This window comes from Pristiophorus japonicus, chromosome 18 (genome assembly GCF_044704955.1).
Source record: "Pristiophorus japonicus isolate sPriJap1 chromosome 18, sPriJap1.hap1, whole genome shotgun sequence".
Lineage (NCBI taxonomy): Eukaryota > Metazoa > Chordata > Chondrichthyes > Pristiophoridae > Pristiophorus > Pristiophorus japonicus.
Window position 1 is genome coordinate 32,834,215 of NC_091994.1, and position 21,026 is coordinate 32,855,240.

Genomic DNA, 21,026 nt, shown 5'->3' on the forward strand with positions numbered 1-21,026 from the left:
TTTTTGTGGTACAGGTTGAACCTCCCTTATCCGGAACCCTCGGGACCTGGCCTGTTCTGGATAAGAGATTTTTCCAGACGAGGGGTGGACACGTTAAATTGGATGGTACAGGTACTGAGCAAGGGGATATCGACTGGCTTGGGGCTGGGAGTGCGGCAGAGAGATCATGCGGCTGGGGGGGAGGGGGCGGTGGATCACGAGGTCAGGCCAACGATTGCGGGAGTCGGCAGCAAGGAAGGACTTCAATTTGTTCATGTCGGAGTTCTGTGCATGTGCCACCCGGTGACACGGAATGGTTCCGGACGAGGGGTGGTTCTGGATAAGGGAGTTCTGGATAAAGAAGGTTCAACCTCTGTATAAAATAGTACATTTGTAAAAATATTTGGTGGCTGCAGTAACTTCTAAATATAGCCCCAAATGAATTATGGTTGCATGATTACTAGATCTTTGGGTTTAATGACTAGTTGGACAATAAATTACAGTTTAAAAAAAAAAAAAATTCAATTATGACACTGCTGTGCATGTAGCAGGGAGAAGTATGTTTTTAAATATAACTGTCAATAGGTGCACACAGCCAGGAGAATGTAAGAGTGATGGGCTTTTTTTGTATTTTAGAGGCCAGTGGATGCTTCCAGTCCTGAAGATGCAGAAGGTGAGTGTGTTCTATTACGACATGTTTAAACGTACTATGGGATGTCCTTGCTCATAGGTCGTGTGAAGCACGATTTGATACTTAGTTGCTAAAATTGTGCTATGTTAAACCTAGTCTGTCTTTTTGAAGCCAATGGCCCAGAAATTGTGGTCAGAGGCTTCCCGCGGACGGATGCCTCAGACCTGAAAAATTTCTACAAATTTACTTGGTGGTCTCAGAGGAGCGTGGGATTCCGTTGGGGAGGCCTTTTCTTCCCGCGCTGTGAAGCGCGCTCCTGTCCTCCAGGTTCCCACACAGAAGATGCAGTCACGTGTGACTGTACAGCCAATCAGGTACAGTATTCCACAGCTTTCTCATTAATAGCAATGAGAACTCTGTATCTACGAGTTCCAGCTTGACAGATCGGAAAGGCCAGTTTTCAGCGCATGCGGATTGTGCGCTGAGAACCGGCTTTTGCGATGCCTTCCCGGGTCCATAGACACTCCGTACGGACCCTGGGAGGCCGGGATTTCCAGGCCATTGTTAAAGTATTCTTTGTGGGAAGTTGTCAAAAATGGCAAATCCAGGCAATTGTAGTTGATTGTAAACTCCTGAGGTCTATTAGAGGATATTTGTAGCTTGCACTTATATTGTTGGCTGTAGGTCAGAATAATTGCAGCTTTAAAAAAAAAATTGCATTTATGGTTAAGTGTTTAATAGAAAATAGGTGCAGGAGTAGGCCATTCGGCCCTTCGAGCCTGCACCGCCATTCAATAAGATCATGGCTGATCATTCCTTCAGTACCCCTTTCCTGCTTTCTCTCCATACCCCTTGATCCCCTTAACCGTAAGGGCCATATCTAACTCCCTCTTGAATATATCCAATGAACTGGCATCAACAACTCTCTGCGGCAGGGAACTCCACAGGTCAACAACTCTCTGAGTGAAGAAGTTTCTCCTCATCTCAGTCCTAAATGGCCTACCCCCTTATCCTAAGACTATGTCCCCTGGTTCTGGACTTCCCCAACATCAAGAACATTCTTCCTGCATCTAACCTGTCCAGTCCCGTCAGAATCTTATATGTTTCTATGAGATCCCCTCTCATCCTTCTAAACACCATTGAATAAAGGCCCAGTTGATCCAATCTCTTCTCGTATGACAGCCCAGCCATCCCGGGAATCAGTCTGGTGAACCTTCGCTGCACTCCCTCAATAGCAAGAACGTCCTTCCTCAGACTAGGACACCAAAACTGAACACAATATTCCAGGTGAGGCCTCACTAAGGCCCTGAACAACTACAGTAAGACCTCCCTGCTCCTATATTCAAATCCCCTAGCTATGAAGGCCAACATGCCATTTGCCGCCTTTACTGCCTGCTGTACCTGCGTGCCCTCTTTCAGTGACTGATGAACCATGACACCCAGGTCTCGTTGCACCTCCCCTTTTTCTAGTCTGCCGCCATTCAGATAATATTCTGACTTTGTTTTTTTGCCCCCAAAATGGATAACCTCACATTTATCCACATTATACAGTATCTGCCATGTATTTGCCCACTCACCTAATCTGTCCAAGTCACCCTGCAGCCTCTTACCGTCCTTCTCACAGTTCACACCACCACCCAGTTTAGTGCCATCGCAAACTTGGAGATATTACACTCTATTCCTTCATCCAAATCGTTAATGTATATTGTAAAGAGCTGGGGTCCCAGCACTGAGCCCTGCGGCACCCCACTAGTAACTGCCTGCCATTCTGAAAAGGACCCGTTTATCTCGACTCTCTGCTTCCTGTCTGCCAACCAGTTCTCTATCCACGTCAGTACATTACCCCCAATACCGTGCGCTTTGATTTTGTACACCAATCTCTTGTGTGGGACCTTGTCAAAAGCCTTTTGAAAGTCCAAATACACCACATCCACTAGTTCTCCCTTGTCCATTCTACTAGTTACATCCTCAAAAAATTCCAGAAGATTTGTTAAGCATGGTTTCCCTTTCATAAATCCACACTGACTAGGTCCAATCCTGTCACTTCTTTCCAAATGGGCTGCTATTTCATCCTCAATGATTGATTCCAACATTTTCCCCACTACTGATGTCAGGCTAACCGGTCTATAATTACCTGCTTTCTCTCTCCCTCCTCTTTTAGAAAGTGCCGTTACATTAGCTACCCTCCAGTCCATAGGAACTGATCCAGAGTCGATAGATTGTTGGAAAATGATCACCAAATGCATCCACTATTTCTAGGGCCACTCCCTTAAGTACTCTGGGATGCAGACTATCAGGACCCAGGGATTTATCGGCCTTTAATCCCATCAATTTCCCTAACACAATTTCCCGCCTAATAAGGATATCTTTCAGTTCCTCATTCTCACTAGACCCACTGTCCCCTAGTACATTCGGAAGGTTATTTGTGTCTTCCTTTGTGAAGACAGAACCGAAGTATTGGTTCAATTGGTTTGCCATTTCTTTGTTCCCCATTATAAATTCACCTGACTCCGACTACAAGGGACCTACGTTTGTCTTTAATAATCTTTTTCTCTTCACATATTTATCGAAGCTTTTGCAGTCAGTTTTTATGTTCCCTGCAAGCTTCCTCTCGTACATCTATTTTTCTCTTCTTAATTAAACCCTTAGTCCTCCTCTGTTGAATTCTAAATTTCTCCCAGTCCTCAGGTTTGTTGCTTTTTCTAGCCAAATTATATGCCTCTTCCTTGATTTTAACACTATCCTTAATTTCCCTTGTTAGCCATGGTTGAGCCACCTTCCCAGTTTTATTTTTACTCCAGACAGGGATGTACAATTGCTGAAGTTCATCCATATGCCCTTTAAAGGTTTGCCATTGCTTATCCACCGTCAACCCTTTAAGTATCCTCTGTCAGTCTATTCTAGCCAATTCACACCTCATACAGTCGAAGTTACCTTTGCTTAAGTTCAGGACCCTAGTTTCTGAATTAACTTTGTCACTCTCCATCTTAATAAGGAATTCTACCATATTATGGTCACTTTTCCCCAAAGGGCCTCGCACAACAAGATTGCTAATTAATCCCTTCTCATTACACATCACCCAGTCTAGGATGGCCAGCTCCCTGGTTGGTTCCTCGACATACTGGTCGAGAAAACCATCCCTAATAGACTCCAGGAAATCCTCCTCCACCGCATTGCTACCAGTTAGGTTAGCCCAATCTATATGTAGATTAAAGTCGTCCATGATTACTGCTGTACCTTTATTGCACACATCCCTTATTTCTTGTTTGATGCTGTCCCCAACCTCACTACTACTATTTGGTGGTCTATACACACCTCCCACTAGCGTTTTCTGCCCTTTGGAATTCCGCAGCTCCACCCATACCAATTCCACATCATCCAGGCTAATGTCCTTCCTTACAATTGCATTGATTTCCTCTTTAAGCAGCAACGCCACCCCGCCTCCTTTTCCTTTCTGTCTATCCTTCCTAAATGCTGAATACACTTGGATGTTGAGTTCCCAGCCTTGGTCACCATGGAGCCATGTCTCCGTGATGCCAATCACATCGTATCCGTTCACTGCTATCTGCGCAGTTAATTCATCCACCTTATTCCAAATACTCCTCACATTGAGGCTTGTCTTTTTAACACACTTTGCCCCTTTTGAATCTTGCTGTAATGTGGCCCATTTTGCTTTTTGCCTTGGGTTTCTCTGCCCTCCACTTTTACTATTCTCCTTTCTATCTTTTGCTTCTGCCCCCCTTCTATTTCCCTCTGTCTCCCTGCATAGGTTCCCATCCCCCTGCCATATTAGTTTAACTCCTCCCCAACAGCATCAGCAAACACTCCCCCCTAGGACACTGGTTCCGATCCTGCCCAGGTGCAGACCGTCCAGTTTGTACTGGTCCCACCTTCCCCAGAACCGGTTCCAATGTCCCAGGAATTTGAATCCCTCCCTTCTGCACCATTTCTCAAGCCACGTATTCATCTGAACTATCCTGCGATTCCTACTCTGACTAGCATCAAACTAATGTTTGATGGCCACATGATAAACTTTTAAACATATAATTGTTCTGCACAGTGTAATTTATTTATTTCTTCAGATTCTGACAGAGATGATGGTAACTACCCTCCACCTGTTAAAAGAGAGAGATCGTCGTCTTTCACACAGGTGTTCCCACCTTCGCAGCCAGGTATGTGCCTTTTCCACATGTGAACAAATGTTGAAACAATGTTTTCCTTTTGTCTCTGGTTATCAGCTCAATAATTGGGATTATGCATTGGCTAAACAAATGCATTCTTAATTCGCTGGGCTACAGGCAAACTGGAATCATTTGCAGGTCCTTGAGTCTGTGTGTGTATACACAGTGTATCCTTTGGACGTTTGCTGAAGTGCAGCCACATAATTTGATTTTTTTTAGTAGCATTACAAAACCAATTCCTTGTTTTAGCCGGAGGGAGTGGAAGGTTGGTGAGCATGCACAATTAACCATGAGAGAAATGGTGATGGACCAGCAAAAAAGACATTGTTGAGTATGAGAGAGATGTATTTATGGGCTTGTGCCAATGACTTCAAAAGTTTAAAGTATGACCTGTTCTAGCATTATACTCACCTAAGATATTTACTGGTAAATAATTTGGTTTAAAGATGCACGTTACAAAATTTACTGAAACATTTCATGAAAATAAACAAAAGACACGTTAGTTTAGTATATATTCTTTGAGTATAAAGTGAAATTACAAAATCAGTATTTTTCAATTTGAATTCTTGTTGCATGTTGGAAGTGCCCATTTTATGAATAATGACAGACTGACTGAATTAATTACTTATGATGTCACTAAACTAGGAGAAACTAAAGTACTGCTTTCCTCTGTTTCCCCCCCCCTCCCCTAAGTATGTATGCATGCACATGTATATACTGTATTTTGATTTGGAAAACCTCTTTCCCATTCTGCATATTTAATAGTTGGCCAGCTCATTTGTGACTGAACAAACCTTCTTTGCCTACATTAGGATAGGGTGCTTGTCAAATGAATGAAAATTGAACCTCCATCTAAAAGCTTGCACTGTGATAGCTCACAATCTCGCCTGTTCCTTTACTGAATAAATATAGTCCCGTTTTCTATTTGTTTTCTTCGCGATAGAGTAATCAGATGCGTTTCTGAAAAGAACATTCATTTTATTATCACTTCCTGAACCAGTTCTCTCATCTGTTATCGCAAACAATTGTTGTTTCTTGGGTATGGTTCTCAAGATAAAGTTGATGTCCGCACCTTGGTACTGAATCTACAATATAAGAACAGTGTCCTTTTCTGCTGCAGCATGCCCGTAGCTGGCTTCATCTCTGTACATCCTGTTGTGGGGTCTTTCCAACTATCAGTGCTACCTTCCCATCAAGCATACTATATTTACAAAGCTTGTGTTAACTTCTCCAGGGAGACAATCTTCAACATGAAAGCTGTTATCCTCGATTGGGGAATATGCATTTGATGCTCAACTTCTAAACGTCATCTGCCAGTAGTAATGTCCTGGGAACAAGTTCTTAGCAAGCTCCCCGCTGGAGTGGAGCTAAATTATAGAACAAATGGGAATCTGTTCAACCGCCACTGCCTCCAGACCAGATCCAGGGTCGTCTCATCCTCTGTCATTGAACTACAGTTCGCAGACGACACTTGCGTCTGCGCCCATTCGGAGGCTGAACTCCAAGCCATCATCAACACCTTCACCCAGGTGTACGAGAGCATGGGCCTTATGCTAAACATCCATAAGACAAAGATCGTTTACCAACATGACCCCGCCACACAGCACTGCCCCCCCCCCCCCCCCAGGTATCAAAATCCACGACGAGGCCTTGGACAACGTGGACCATTTTCCATACCTCGGGAGCCTACTGTCAGCCAGAGCAGATGTTGATGACGAGGTCCAACACTGCCTTCAGTGCACCAGCGCAGCCTTCGGCCGCCTGAGGAAAAATATGTTTGAAGACCAGGACCTCAAATCCGGCACCAAGCTTATGGTCTACAGGGTAGTAGTGATACCCACCCTCCTATATGGCTCAAAGGCGTGTACTATATATAGCAGGCACCTCAAAATGCTGGAAAAGTACCACCAGTGCTGCCTCGCAAGATCCTGCAAATCTATTGGCAGGATAGACGCACCAACATCAGTGTTCTCGCTCAGGCCAACATTCCCAGCATCAAAGCATTGCCCAAGCTCGATCAACTCTCTTGGGCGGGCCACATCATCCGCATGCCTGACACGATACTCCCAAAGCACAGCTTTGACACGGCAAGCGAGCCCAAGTGGGCAGAGGAAACGCTTCAAGGACACCCTCAAAGCCTCTTTGATAAAGTGCAACATCCCCACCGACTCCTCGGAATCCCTGGCCCACGACAGCCCAAAATGGAGGAAGAGCATCCGGGAGAGTGCTGAGCACCTTGAGTCCCATCGCCGCGAACAAGCAGAAACCAAGCGTAGATAACGGAAGGGGCGTGCGTCAACCCAGGCTCCCTGACGACCCTTTCCTTCAACCGCTGTCTGCCCCACCTGTGACAGAGACTAGGTCCCGCATTGGATTCCTCAGTCGACTCCGAGGGACTGTCTATGATGATCTCCTGGGAGTTTTTTTTCGGTCGCCTTTCCCTCAAAGCTACTAATTCTTCAGAAGATTTGGGCAGAGCAGCCATCGTTAACTTTATATTGGAAGAGTAAAACTCAGACTTACTGGAGCTGTGTGTCACTTTACCTTGCAGGCCAGATTTGTTAGTGTGCATCGGTAGAAAAGATAGATGGTTTCCTTTGTTTGAGGGTGTAGCTCTTGGAATAGATGACTATATATGAGCCTCTTGACTTCAGTGATCAAAGATGTGACCAAAGATAAGTTGTGCAAAATGGTAATGTTAGGATAGTCAGGTTGAAATCTTAAACTGTGATATCCCCACAATTTTACTGCTTTCGATTGTTGTCTGAAATGCGGTGGCCATTTCTTTGAACAAAAAAATTGTTGGGAAGTATACATTGGTGTGTGATCGACACTTGGAAAACATGGCTTTGTTCATGTGAGTCTTGTACTAGACAAACTTCTGTTTGTACTGTCTAAGCCTGCGTTCTCAAATGTCTTGATACACAAGACAGCTATTCTTCTTGAAATCATCAAATCAATCAAATTACTGCACAAAAGGAGGTGTTTCAGTCATTGCACAAGTGCCGTTGCTAGGCTATTTAACTGGTTGTTTATTCTAATCCTATTTCCCTTTCTTTTCAAATACTTATCGGCTTCCTTTTTTAAATGATGTTCCAATTTGTCTCGAAAGAAGAGAGACTTGCATTTATACAGTACCTTTCACAACCTCAGGACGTCCCTCACCTTTGCAGTCAATGAAATACTTTTGAAGTGTAGTTACTGTTATGATGTAGGAAATGAGGCAGCCAATTTGCGCATAGCCATGAGATAACCATAGCTCAAAACTGGGCATCTATGAGGCGCTGTGGGCCATCAGCAGCGGCAGCAGAATTGTATTCCACCACAATTTGTAACCTCGTGGCCCTATATATCCCTCACTCTCCCATTATCATAAAGCCAGAGGACCAACCTTCATTCACTGAGGAGTGCAGAATAGCATGCCAGGAGCAGCACCAGGTGAATCTAAAAATGAGGTGCCAACCTGGCGAAATTGCAACACAGAACTACTTGCATGCTAAACAGCGGAAGCAGCATTCTATAGATCGAACTAAGCGATCCCACAATCAATGGATCTGATCAAGTTCTGCAGTCCTACCAAATACAGTCGTGAATGCTGGTGGACAAATAAATAAATAACAGGAGGAGGAGGCTCCATGAATATATCCATCCTCAATGATGGTGGAGCTCAGCACGCGACTGCAAAAGACAAGGCTGAGCGTTTGTAACCATCTTCAGCTAGAAGTGCCGAATGGGTGATCCATATCAGCCTCCTCCTGTGGTCCCCACCATCACAGAAGTCAGTCTTCAGCCAATTCATTTCACTCCACGTGATATAAAGAAATGGCTGAGCACACTGGATACAGCAAAGGCTATGGGCCCCAACAACATCCCAGCTGTTGTGCTGAAGACTTGTCCTCCAAAACTGGCCGAGCTTCTAGCCAAGCTGTTCCAGTACAGTTACAACACTGGCATCTACCTGACAATGTGGAAAACTGCCTAGGTATGTCCTATTCACAAAAACCAGGACATATCCAATCCGGCCAATTACCGCCCCATCAGTCTACTCTCAGTCATCAACAAAGTGATGGAAGGTGTCGTCGACAGTGTTATCAAGCGGCACTTACTCACCAGTGACCTGCTAACCGATGCTCAGTTTGGGCTCCACCAGGACCATTCGGCTCCTGACCTCGTTACAGCCTTGCTCCAAACATGGACAAAAGAGCTGAATTCCAGAATTGAGGTGATATAAACTGTCTTTGACATCAAGGCAGCATTTGACCAAGTGTGACATCAAGGAGCCCTAGTAAAATGGGAATCGGGGGAAAACTCTCCACTGGCTGGAATCATACCTAGCACAAAGGAAGATGGTTGTGGTTGTTGGAGGTTAATCATCTCTACCCCAGGACATTGTGCAGGAATTCCTCAGGGCAGTGTCCCAGGCTCAACCATCTTCAGCTGCTTCATCAATGACCTTCCCTCCATCATAAGTAAGAAGTGGGGAGACTCGCTGATGATTGCACAGTTTTAGTTCCATTTGTAACTCCTCAGAAAATGAAGCAGTCCGTGCCCGCATGCACCGTGCTCAATGGGATAGATACAGAACAGATCTAGCAGCTCAAAACTGGGCATCCCTGAGGCGCTGTGGGCCATCAGCCGCAGCAGAAATGTATGCCACCACAATTTGTAATCTCATGGCCCAGTGTATCCCTCACCCTACCATCAAGCCAGGAGACCAACTCTGGTTCAATGAGAAATGTGGTAGAGCATGCCAGGCATACTTAAAAATGAGGTGCTAACCTGGTAAGGTTGCAACACAGGATTACATGAATGCTAAACAGTGAAAGCAGCATGCTATAAAGAATGAAGCAATCCCACAACCAATGGATCAGATCAAAGCTCTGCAGCCCTGCCACATCCAATCATGAATGGTGGTGGACAATTAAACAACTAAAGTGAGGAGGAAGCTCCGTGAACATCCCCATCCTCAGTGATGATGGAGCCCAGCAAAAGACAAGGCAGAGGCATTTGCAACATTCTTCAGTCAGAGGTGCCGAGTAGATGATCCATCTCATCGTCGTTCTGTGGTCCCCACCATCACAGAAGCTAGCCTTCAACCAATTCGATTCAGTCCATGTGATATCAAGAAAAGGCTGAGCGCACTGAATACAGCAAAGGCTATGGGCCCCAACAATACCCCGGCTGTTGTGCTGAAGACTTGTGCTCCAGAACTAGCCGCGCCTCTAGCCAAGCTATTCCAGTACAGCTACAACACTAGCATCTATCCGACAAAGTGGAAAATTGCCCAAGTATGCCCCATCTACAAAATGCAAAACAAGTCCAATCCGGCCAATTGCTGCCCCATCAATCTGCTCTCAATCATCAGCAAAGTGATGGAAGGTGCCCTCAAGAGTGCGATCAAACAGCACTTCGTCACCAATTATCTGCTCATTGGGTTCTTCCAGGATCACTCGGATCCAGACCTCATTACAGTCTTGATTTTAACATGGAGAAGAGATAAATTCCAGAGGTGAGAGTGACTGTCCTTGACATCAAGGCAGTATTTGACCAAGTGTGGATTACAAGGAGCCCCTATGAAGACCTGGAGGACATTCGCGCCACACAAGTGCCAGGCAATGACCACTGCCAACAAGTGAGAGTCTATAACCACCTCCCCATGACATTCAATGGCATTACCATCGCCGAATCCCCCACCATCAACATCCTGGGGATCACCATTGACCAGAAGCTTAATTGGACCAACCACACGAATACTGCGGCTGCAAGGTCAGAGGCGCTTAGTATTCTGTGGTGAGTGACTCACCTCCTGACTCCCTAAAGCCTTTCCACTATCTACAAGGTATACGTCAGGAGCGTGGATGAGTGCAGCTCCAACAACACTCAAGAAACTCAACACAATCCAGGACAAGGCAGCCCGCTTGATTGGCACCCCATCCACTACCTTCAACACTCACTCCCTCCACCACCGGCACACCGTGGCTTCAGTGTGTACCATCTACAAGATGCACTGCAGCAACTCACCAAGGCTTCTTCAGCAAACCCGTGACCTCTACCACTGAGATGGATAAGAGCAGCAGGTGCATGGGAACTCCATCACCTGTCAAGTTTCTCTCCAAGTTACACACCATCCTGACTTGGAAATATATCGCAGTTCCTTCATCATCGCTCGGTCAAAATCCTGGAACTCATTCCCTTACTGCACTGTGGAAGTACGTTCACCACAAGGACTGCAGCAGTTCACAAAATCGGTTCACCACCAGCTTCTCGAGTGCAATTAGGGATGGGGAATAAATGCTGGCCTTGCCAGCAGTGCCCACATCCCGGAACGAATAAAAAAAATAATGACGACAAATAGCATTGAGATAATGACCAGATTATTATTTTTTTTTAATGATGTTGGTTAAGGGGTAAATATCGGCCAGGACACCATGGTGAACTCCCCTGCTCTTTGATATAGTGCCATAGGATCTTTTACAACCACCTGAAAGGGCAGAAGGGGCATCTGTTTAACATCTCATCCAAAAGGCGGCTCCTCCAGTACTGCCCTGGAGCATCAGCCTGGATTTTGTGCTCAAATGTCTGGAGTGCGACTTGAATCCACAACCTTCTGACTACACGGCTGACCAATACAACCACAATAGAATATACTTGTATTGCATGCAGTGCAATAATTACAGATGGTGCACCAATTATAGCTAAAATAGAAAATTTATGTGCTCCATCTTCTACGCTGTAGCTGATATTTTTATTTGTGAGCAAAGTCACAGAATTATCAACTACTGTTACAAAATATATTATACATTACAAGATACAATGCCGCGCTCAATACAATATATTCTTTGACTTCACATGGCCAATATCATTGGAAATTCACTGATCTACCTATACAGAGTTTTTTTCTCGGTTGACCACTTTTCTCATTTTCTCTGTCTGCGCTGCCATCTCCCTGCGCCTCTCACACTCACTCACCTGGCAAAGCTCTTAATTCTGTCCGACTATATCTTGATATATAATCTTTTTTACACTTTGGGATTTGGTTATACTTTTTAGACCTTTCATGTTTTTTTTTACAGTTTTACTTTGTTGGGAATGTTGATTATTACTGATTAATGGGTACATTGCAATTAGTCTGTAATGTTTCAGAGCTGTCAGATTGCTGTCTTCTATCAATGAGAGGTGTGGGACCAGATCTTGCAATTCCCTCCATGCTGTTTGGCTACATGACCAACATCAACAACAACAGCATTCATTTATATAGTACCTTTAACATAGAAAAATACCCAAGGTGCTTCACAGAGGCGTAAGGAAAAGATTTAACAACGAGTCAAAGAAGGAGATATTAAGAGGGTGACTAAAAGTTTCGTTGAAGCAGGTTTTAAGGTGGGCCTTCTAGAGCCTGGGGCCTAGGCAGCTGAAGGCATTACAATCCTCTCCTTGCTTGTCTCCAATGCTCCACCTTGCAGTAGCCTCCAACTTGACCGAAACACTCACAGCAGTTATCTGGCCCACACTACAGCCTGCTCGAATGTCAGTCACACCCATTTTTGCTGATTTACACTGGCTTCCTAGCCGCCAATGCATTGAATTCAAAATCCTTGCACTCATTTATAAATCCCTCCATAGAATTGCCTCTCTATCTGAAAGTTCCTCCAATTCCTCTAGCTCCTTCCTCTTGTACACCCTTTTGTCCCTTCGCCCCTCCATTGGTAATGGAACCTTCAGCTGCCTTGGTCTTATTCTTAGAAAGTTCCTTCTTAAACCTTTGCACCTCTGTCTCCACAATTTAAAAAAAAAACTCCTCAAAACCCATCTCTTCGACTTAGCTTTCAGCCACTCCTGATTTCTTCCTTCTTGTCTTGGTGTCTGTTCTGATTATATCTTTCAGTCCTGCGATGTTTTTTGCTTTAAAGGTACTATATAAATGTAACTTTTTGTTGCTTCAATAGACAAGAATGGAGGATCCAGTTAGAGTGGAGCTGGGGAGTGGTGAATGAGGAGAATAACCTGACTGAATCCTACAATAGTATTGGGAGCTTCACTTCTGCACTCTATTGCAGTGGGAGAGACAAATGGGACACGTGAAAGAAAATTTAGTTTTGATAAGCAGTATAGTTTAAAATCCATTGTTTATTTTCAACCAAAGTGATCTACCTTTTTTAAAATTTGGCCTCATGGCATCATTGACATGACCAATTCAAACTAAAATGCACTATTTTGCCAATTACTCAACAAATCATCTCGTCAGAGATCCCAGGTTCAAACTCTTGCTGAAATGAGAGAAATTATTAGTATACTAAAGGCAGGTTTAAAAATTAAATCCTGAATTGGTCACCATTTTTAGTACAACTGCGACATTTTAATATATGATGGATAAACGAATGATGACAAAAAGTTAATCCCCAAGCCTCAGTATGGTTTTTCATAGCTTGGTGTATCAAACAAGTGTGTGTATTAGGGTCGGTATGTTGCCCTGGCCAATGACTACTTGCTTATGCCGGTGACACTGTTTGCAGTCCTTTTCCTTTACTGTAAAATTCCTATATATACTGAAAGGAAGGAGCATTGCTGGGCAGCCTGCAGAATTAGGGCTTGTTAAAACTGGTGTGATCTATTGACTCTCACTACCGCTGTCTTTATCTTGCAGTTCCAAAGAATAATGTCTTTATGCCATTGAGTTTCTGCCAGGCAGCAGCCAGCAACTCTGACTCAGAGCCAGGTAAGCCCTACAATCCAGCAATCCACCAACAATCCAGTCCTCTTCTGTGCTTTACCTGTTCCCTTCCATATAACCTCTATGTACTGGTCCTGCAAAGAAGTGGGTAGCTGTGCATAAGTCTGAATGTACGTCTCGGACTTAAACAAGAACCTGCAAGGTATGAGTAAATCCTGCTGGATTTACTTTTGACATGCTTACTTCATAAGTGCTACAGACTTATTCAATGATTTCCTTTCTCTTTAGATGAGAAGAACGTTGGCTTTCGGCTGAAACCTCCAACTTTAATCCATGGCCAGGCTCCCAGTGCTGGTGAGTAATATTATCTGAGGTCGTAGAGAGACTGGTATCTTAGCAGTCTAGTACCTTCCGGATGCTGTGCCTGAGGAAGCGGATTACTGGAACAAAATATGCCATTGCTATATCCATTAAGTACTATACCTGAGGCAACAATAAAAACAACTGTGTCTGCTGGATTGTGTCCTTGTTGCAACAGGAACAGTATACAATATCGTCATGCCCACTCTGCATTTTATCCAGGGGGCAGAAATTCATTTGGGCGTTGTACCTCGAGCAGCAGCGGTGGATTCTTCCCAATAGTGTAGTGTTCTATGTACCTCAGGCAGGAAAGATGCATGACTGTTTAATGCTGCATTATTGCCTGTAACAGCAGAGGCAAACTCTCTATAATATCCCAGCGTCCTCAATACTTGAGGCAGGAAAGAGGGTGTATATTCAATACTGCCCAATGGGAGCTATATATAAGGCAGCAAGGGCAACGTTTGTCCAGTGCTACAGTGTGTTCTCGGCTGCAGCAAAGGCATGTTCAGCACTGCTAGGTACCATATTTGAGACAGCAGAGTCAAGGAGCTGTGTACTGGACTGATTTCAGCTACATAGTGGCTATTTTGAGATTCTGAATGAGGTTGTTGATTCAAGCAGGCAATAAAAGTGCAAATAATTTCCTGTTTACAGTCTTTTTATTAATAGATAATGTTGTAATTCTCATGGATAAAAAAATAAGTCTTGTCTGTTTTAACATATACTTTAAATATAACTGAGATACTTATTTAGTTTGAAAGTGTGTCAGAAATTAAGTTCTCTGGACTGTGTGACTCACCTATTGAATTCCTATATCAACAGCAATTTTAGCTCAGTATCCATCAAACTGATGTTTCTCAAGATCCAGAGATTTATTAAGGAGGGGAAAAACTGTACTGTTGATCCAAAGAGACAGTTGTGGTAAAGTGTTCTGAAAACATGGCACAATACATTCTTCTGAAGTAACTTGTAACTAAAAAAATTGCTTAATAACATACATCTGCAATGTAAAAAATAATTTTAATGAATGTAAGAATGAGAAAATATTATATCAGTGTATAGGGCTGGAGAATCTGTGACAGGTCGCATGCATCAAATACAGGTTGTACCTCTCCAGTCCGGGACGCTCTGATCTGGCACCACCCGTGGTTCGGCATCTGGAGCATGAGCGGCGGGTCCGGGGGCAGTTGGGGTGGTGAGTCCGGGGGCGGGGGGGCTGCAGGGAGACACGACCTTAAAAAAAATAAATAACAGCAAACCAGCACAGAGAGAGAGAGCGAGGCCCGAGTTCGCAGCCGGAGTGTGGCGGAGGCGTTCAGGAGCCCGGGCGCTGTCTTCAGCTAGGCTCCCGTGGTTCAGCAAATTCTCTGTTCTAGCACCGGTAAGGGCCCGAGTGTTTTGGACTGGAGAGGTACAACCCAAATGAAATATTGAGCTGATGCATCTTCTAAATATCGCTGTTATGAAACACATTTCTGTGCAACTATCGTCAGATATTTCCTGTTTTATGCACATTCAGTCTGATTTTACACAAGCCTATATGATTGTATTAAGAAGCTAGTATCGCTATTTACAGGCTTGCCTAATTGCCGCTAGAAATTGGTGTACAATGTGTGAGCTTGCTTCAGTATGTGTACACAGGTCTGTCTAACTCGGTTTCGCCTGGGTGTTTATGTAAGCTGTTTTCAGAGACCAGCTATGGGCATGCACCCTGATTGTAGCAAGAAGTTGTGTGTATGTGGGTCTATTTGACTTTATGCAGTTGTGTTTGTAGGTGTATTTGCTGCAAGATAAATTAGACTTTTTAAGTTGTTTGGACATCAGCCTTTCTAATATTGTTTAAACATTCTGAAAAAAAACTATTAATGGCTGAAACATTTCTATGTTGGAGAAAATTGTATTAATATTTTTGCAGAGTAGGTTACCTCAGAGTTTTACATTTGTAGTGTGTAATTTCATTTTAAAATTAATTATGTTACACACAAAATCTTCACAGCATAAATTAACTAATGGCTAGTGGCCTCCCATTATGACTTGTGTTCTCCGAGTTTGCAGCACTGATATGAATATTGAAACAGTCATAAAAAAAATCTCCAAATCACATGTAGATTAATGTTCTTCATGATGCTTTTGTATTTTCACTCAGAGGTAAGTCCAATTGCTACTGAGCCTGTTGTGTTCTGTGAGCAGTATGCACAGCTAACATTACTATCCGAGGGAGAAGTTCGACAGTGATTACTGCAACTTGCAATCATAGATTAATATTGTGTAGATCCTTCTGACCAATCTGCAGGCATGACATGTTTTTTAGACAGCGGGTCTCCAAAATGTGGGATCAGCATTACTGTGTTATCTATGTCTGCTGGTTTTAACAGGATCTAAGTGCAGACTTGAATTTAGATCTGTTTTGGTGCTGTGATTTGGTTTCCACATCCTTGTTTTGAAATCTTAAGGGTCTGTATCAGGATTGATGAAGAAAGCCTAATTATGGGAAGCACGACATAGTTAATGCATCACTAATGTTGAATTGAGTGCAACGAAACATTACAGAATCATAGAATGCTACAGCGCAAATATAGGCTGTTTGACCCATCAACTCTGCTGATGTGTTTCTCCTCATGAGCCACTAGTCTAACTCCACTCATGTGCTTGCTGCTCATAACACATAATACTTAGCTTTTTTACGCAAGTCTTTGATCTCTTCTAAAAGCTTTTCTTAAAAAAACATGAGGTCTAGTAGTGGACAGAGTCTACCTCATTTTTGGAAACCAAAATATGTTGAGTGGAAGCCCGTTGTCTCCTGCGTGGCTGAGCCATTTCAGTTGCATTTGTATGTGAAATGTAACAGTTTCCGAAGTGTAATCTTTCAATAATGTATTTTTCAAGCTCTCTGAAAACCCCATCACCATGGCGTTCTACCTTGTTAATCAGAGGAACTCCTTTGTAGACAGGTGTTTCTGACCTTGCGTAGAATTCCATAGAATTTACAATATGGAAGCAGGCCGTTGGCACAACCGGTTCATGTTGGTGTTTATTCTCCATGTGAGCAGTCGTCCTAATCCCATATGTCGGCTCTACTGCCATATCTTTTTATTTCCCTTTCCTTCAACCACCTATTCTTAAATGCTGACATAGTCTCTGCTTCGATGACATACTTTGGTTGGGTGTTCCACAGCTTCATAAAAATAGTTACTCCTACCCTCTGCCCTAACTCTCTCGCATTTAATTTTATATCTATATCTGCTTGTTCTAGCCCCTCAATAACCGGAAACAATCTGTTTCTCTTAACACACCTTAATAATTTTAAACCTTTGATCAAATAATTTCTTAATCTCCAATATTCTAACAACAAAAACAACCCCAGTTTTCCAAATCTTTCTTCATATTTGTTTTCCTCATATCAGGCTACATCATAGTGAATCTGCACTGTCCCCTCTTCATTGCCCACTGAAGACGTGTCTATATTGTATTGTGTCTCTAGGAATGTTCTGTTTATCTGCATCTTACTGCAGAGCTGAAAACATTCAGAGTGACCATTGTATTTTAACTTTTCAAAAGTGGTATCGGCCTGTCACAGAACATTTACAGTGATATTTTCTTGCTGTTGTGCTATCGCTCTCTCTCTTAGGCAGTCCCTCAGAGTCGAGGATGACTTAACTATATCTATCATGTTGGAGAAAGGTTACTATTTTTTGAAGAGAGTAAGTTATGTTAATATAGAATATGAATATTAACTGGGCATCCAAATTTAAACGGTGCTTCACCAGATGTAACCAAACCTTGTAAGTCTGAGTTCTCTTCAACCTTTTTTTAATTAAGTGTGACAAGTGACGGCCTCTGTGGCTCAGGCTCTTCCAGGATGTCAGTCTGCATTGTGTGTCTGTAAATGCTCTATCAGATCACTAAATTGTCAAATAAGTAACTAAAAATGTTGAATTTGATTTTCCCCAAATGCAATGTGAGCTTTCCTTTCCTTTGACCATTTGATCCTTTTGACACTATTTACAAACTCAAAAAGTGAATTGTGATCTAAAATACAACAGGTTTGAATGAATCTTATTACTATCATCCCTCATCAGACACTGTTAGTTTAGATAGCAATCAACTAGAATTATAGGTACTTTATATTTCGACAAGCATTATTGCTGATGTTCTTTAGTGTACACTTTTTCAGTATTTTACTTTAGAACAGTTAATGTTGGTGGAAAGCAAATATTTGAGAAGAGTGGATTTGCATTAAAATAGTATATTTTAATTTTGTTTGTGCTCACATGGTATTTGTGAATGTGGGAATCTTTCTTGTTTGTGACGTATGCCCACATATCATCTATTCTATCTGCATATATTTAGAAGGGAAATTATGGGAAATAGTTCCTATGAGAAGGTATTTCCATATATTTGTGTTTGTTGAATTTTTAAAGAATTAATTTCCTAGAGATCCTCATCCAACAAACTAAGTTTTTCTAGTGATGTTGAAGGGCAGCTAAAAGGAGTCCTCTGTTGGTACGTATCCTTAGATCAGTACCCGATGTAAATGAATTGAATCTGGCAATGTTAAATCATTTCAAATAACTATTTTTCCCAGAATTGATAGGAAATAACTTGCTGGGCTGCTGTGTCAGTTATTTTGTGGTAGTACTCTATAAACACTGACAGTTTTGTAGTACCGAGAATATGCATATGCTGATCTTCTACACAGTGGCTAGTTTTACCAATTCTGCCTTTCATCACCAAATTAAACAGCGTTGGTTTCTAGCATAAATGACAGGTAACGACACCTATCGCAGCGATTATCTGTATACTGTACAGATAGCCTTTCGATTGTCCTGTTGTTGAATGTTTCAGTAAAGTGGTATCCCAAGGGAAACTCTCTTCCTTTGTATGTTTGCAGTAAAAGTCAGTAGCTGTGAGCAGGCTATTGCCATTTTTGACTCTTTTTCATTAACCTGCTCACTCTTCAAAAACAACTATTGAGGTCTGATTTTTCAGGCAGATAAATATTGGTTTTAAAAAGTGATTTTATTTTTGAAAGTGTTTGTGGCTGGGCTAGGTCTTATTTGCAGTTCTGCAGGTGGATTTTCAGACTAATGCCGTGTCACGGTTTAAATTGTAAAGCTTTGTAAATAAACACTTATACAAGTATCTTAGTATTAAAACAAAAGACTTGTTTTGGTTTCAGTATGATTCAATTTTTTTGAATACAATTGTATTGTTTGTGAACATTGAGGGGCAGTACGGATCGAATGATCTTCATGAGGCCCTCCAATCTGCTCAGGCACACAATCTTTTTTCTGCAGAATACTGTAAGACATAAGCTAATTTGGAAATTCTGTTGCTATGCATGTTTTATATATTTTATGGAATTACCCTCCAGCAGACCTCAGTAATGGGAAAAGTCAAAAGTTGGTCCCACCATACACATGTACAACCACTTGGCATTCATGGTCAAGAGAATGCCCAGGAAATCTAACCACTCATTTTACCTTGCTCATATGGTAATCTATTCGGAATCCAGGGAAAAGGCTTAATAACGGAAAAAATTCCTTGGCGATAAACCTGCGTAATGCACGTGTCAAACCATCAAGACAAAATGAAATGAGAATTCTCAATTTCTTGACACAGCCTAAGTTAGTTACTTTCTACCCATGACTACTAGTGACTGGAAGTAACGTTGCTGCAAGGTGGTCTCGTGTTTGCAAGAGGAAGAAAAACATACAAATAATCGGTTCCATAAATAATTATTCTCTCAATGCATGGACCCTATCCACAAACCATAGTAAACAAGGATAGCTTTTCATTGGTACAAAAAGACTTGCAAACTTTCTCATTTAAACAGAATGATCCAGTGCTATGAATAGTTTTTGAGGTGGGGGATGTTAAATACTGGTTTTAAAAAGTGATTTTGTATTTGAAAGTGTTTGTGGCTGGACTAGGTCTTACTTATTTCCAATTCTGCAGGTTGATTTTCAGACTAATGCTGTGTCACGGTTTAAATTAAACCATTTATGAAAATTCAATACGCTGAAAGACACAGTATGAATATAAAAACATGAGATCCAGAGTAAGAGATGGGTCATTGAGCCCATCAAACCTACTCCATCCAGTGTAGTATTCGATCATATATATGAGATTTGCTGAGAAAAACTTAGCATTGCTATTAGTATCTAACCTCAACAGATATCGATGCAGCTGTAATTACCATCTCTGGAGATCTGTTCTACATGTCTGCTGGCCTGGAGAGTTTTTCTAATAATCTTGCCTGGGACTTCTGAATTTTGTACTTTCGTCCTCTAGTTCTGTGATAATTATCCAAGTTTAAAAAGCTTCTTCAACATTATACCGTTCATTATTTAAATAAAAACTGTATCGTGTATCCTCTAAGATTTTTCAACAGTAAAAAATAAGTTTAGTGGCTTAAGACTTTCTTCTTAACTTAGTTTCCCTGGTCAAGGAATCAACCTGATCATTCTCATCTGAGCTATTTCTTGTGCATCTACATGGTTTTTAAGGTAGTAATTACAAGAGCATCTTACTCCAACATTGGCTTAGCCATTGATCTGTACAATATCACTATAGCGCCCTGACTTGTAGTCCAATGCCCTCCAGATGCACTGTAGTCATTGATTTTGCTTATTGATGACTGCCTCATACCAGACAGCTGCCTTCAGGGTATGATTAATGATAACCCAAATTATTTTCATTTTCAGCCTCTGCCAATCGAGGCTGCTAATTTTTGGTCTCCGGGTGAGCAGATTGGTCCTCCTGCCATGTCTACTCCTGAGTCTGGTAATTCTGCCAGCCATAGGTCCAGAATATATAGGATCATCAGGAGGGATTTCACTGTCTATGTTTCGCGCTTTGATTCATGCTCAAGTGACCCTTGAATGTGCCGACATGCGGTGACTACTAATTCACTGGATGCCTTCTGTGACTAGTGGGCACCAGGTGGTATTTTTGTTTTGACTTCCCCTGACTTTACTGTTTTGGTTTAATTTGTCGAAAGATAAATCTGGATGGAGCCCTCTTCCCTGAATTTCTAGTCGTGCCCTCCCTTTGAGGGGAGGCATTTGATATATCCCTGGGGTTGGATTTTGCCCAATTCTGCACATTCATCTCAAATTTCATCTTCTACATGTTTACTGTTATCTCTTCCGAGATGCACTCTCCTATATTTATCCATAAATAAAATATTGTCTGCTAT

General features: G+C 42.4%; 1 protein-coding gene across 7 annotated transcripts in view; it reads left to right on the top strand.

Annotated features, from left to right (window-relative positions):
- ranbp3b (RAN binding protein 3b) overlaps window positions 1-21,026 on the top strand; it is a 114,715-nt gene that overhangs the window by 45,556 nt on the left and 48,133 nt on the right. For all 7 annotated transcript variants that reach the window (XM_070859841.1, XM_070859842.1, XM_070859848.1 and 4 more), the window contains 4 exons: window positions 616-652; window positions 4,693-4,782; window positions 13,436-13,507; window positions 13,751-13,816. In XM_070859841.1, coding sequence (XP_070715942.1) covers window positions 616-652; window positions 4,693-4,782; window positions 13,436-13,507; window positions 13,751-13,816 — 265 coding nt within the window. The remainder of the gene's footprint in view (window positions 1-615; window positions 653-4,692; window positions 4,783-13,435; window positions 13,508-13,750; window positions 13,817-21,026) is intronic.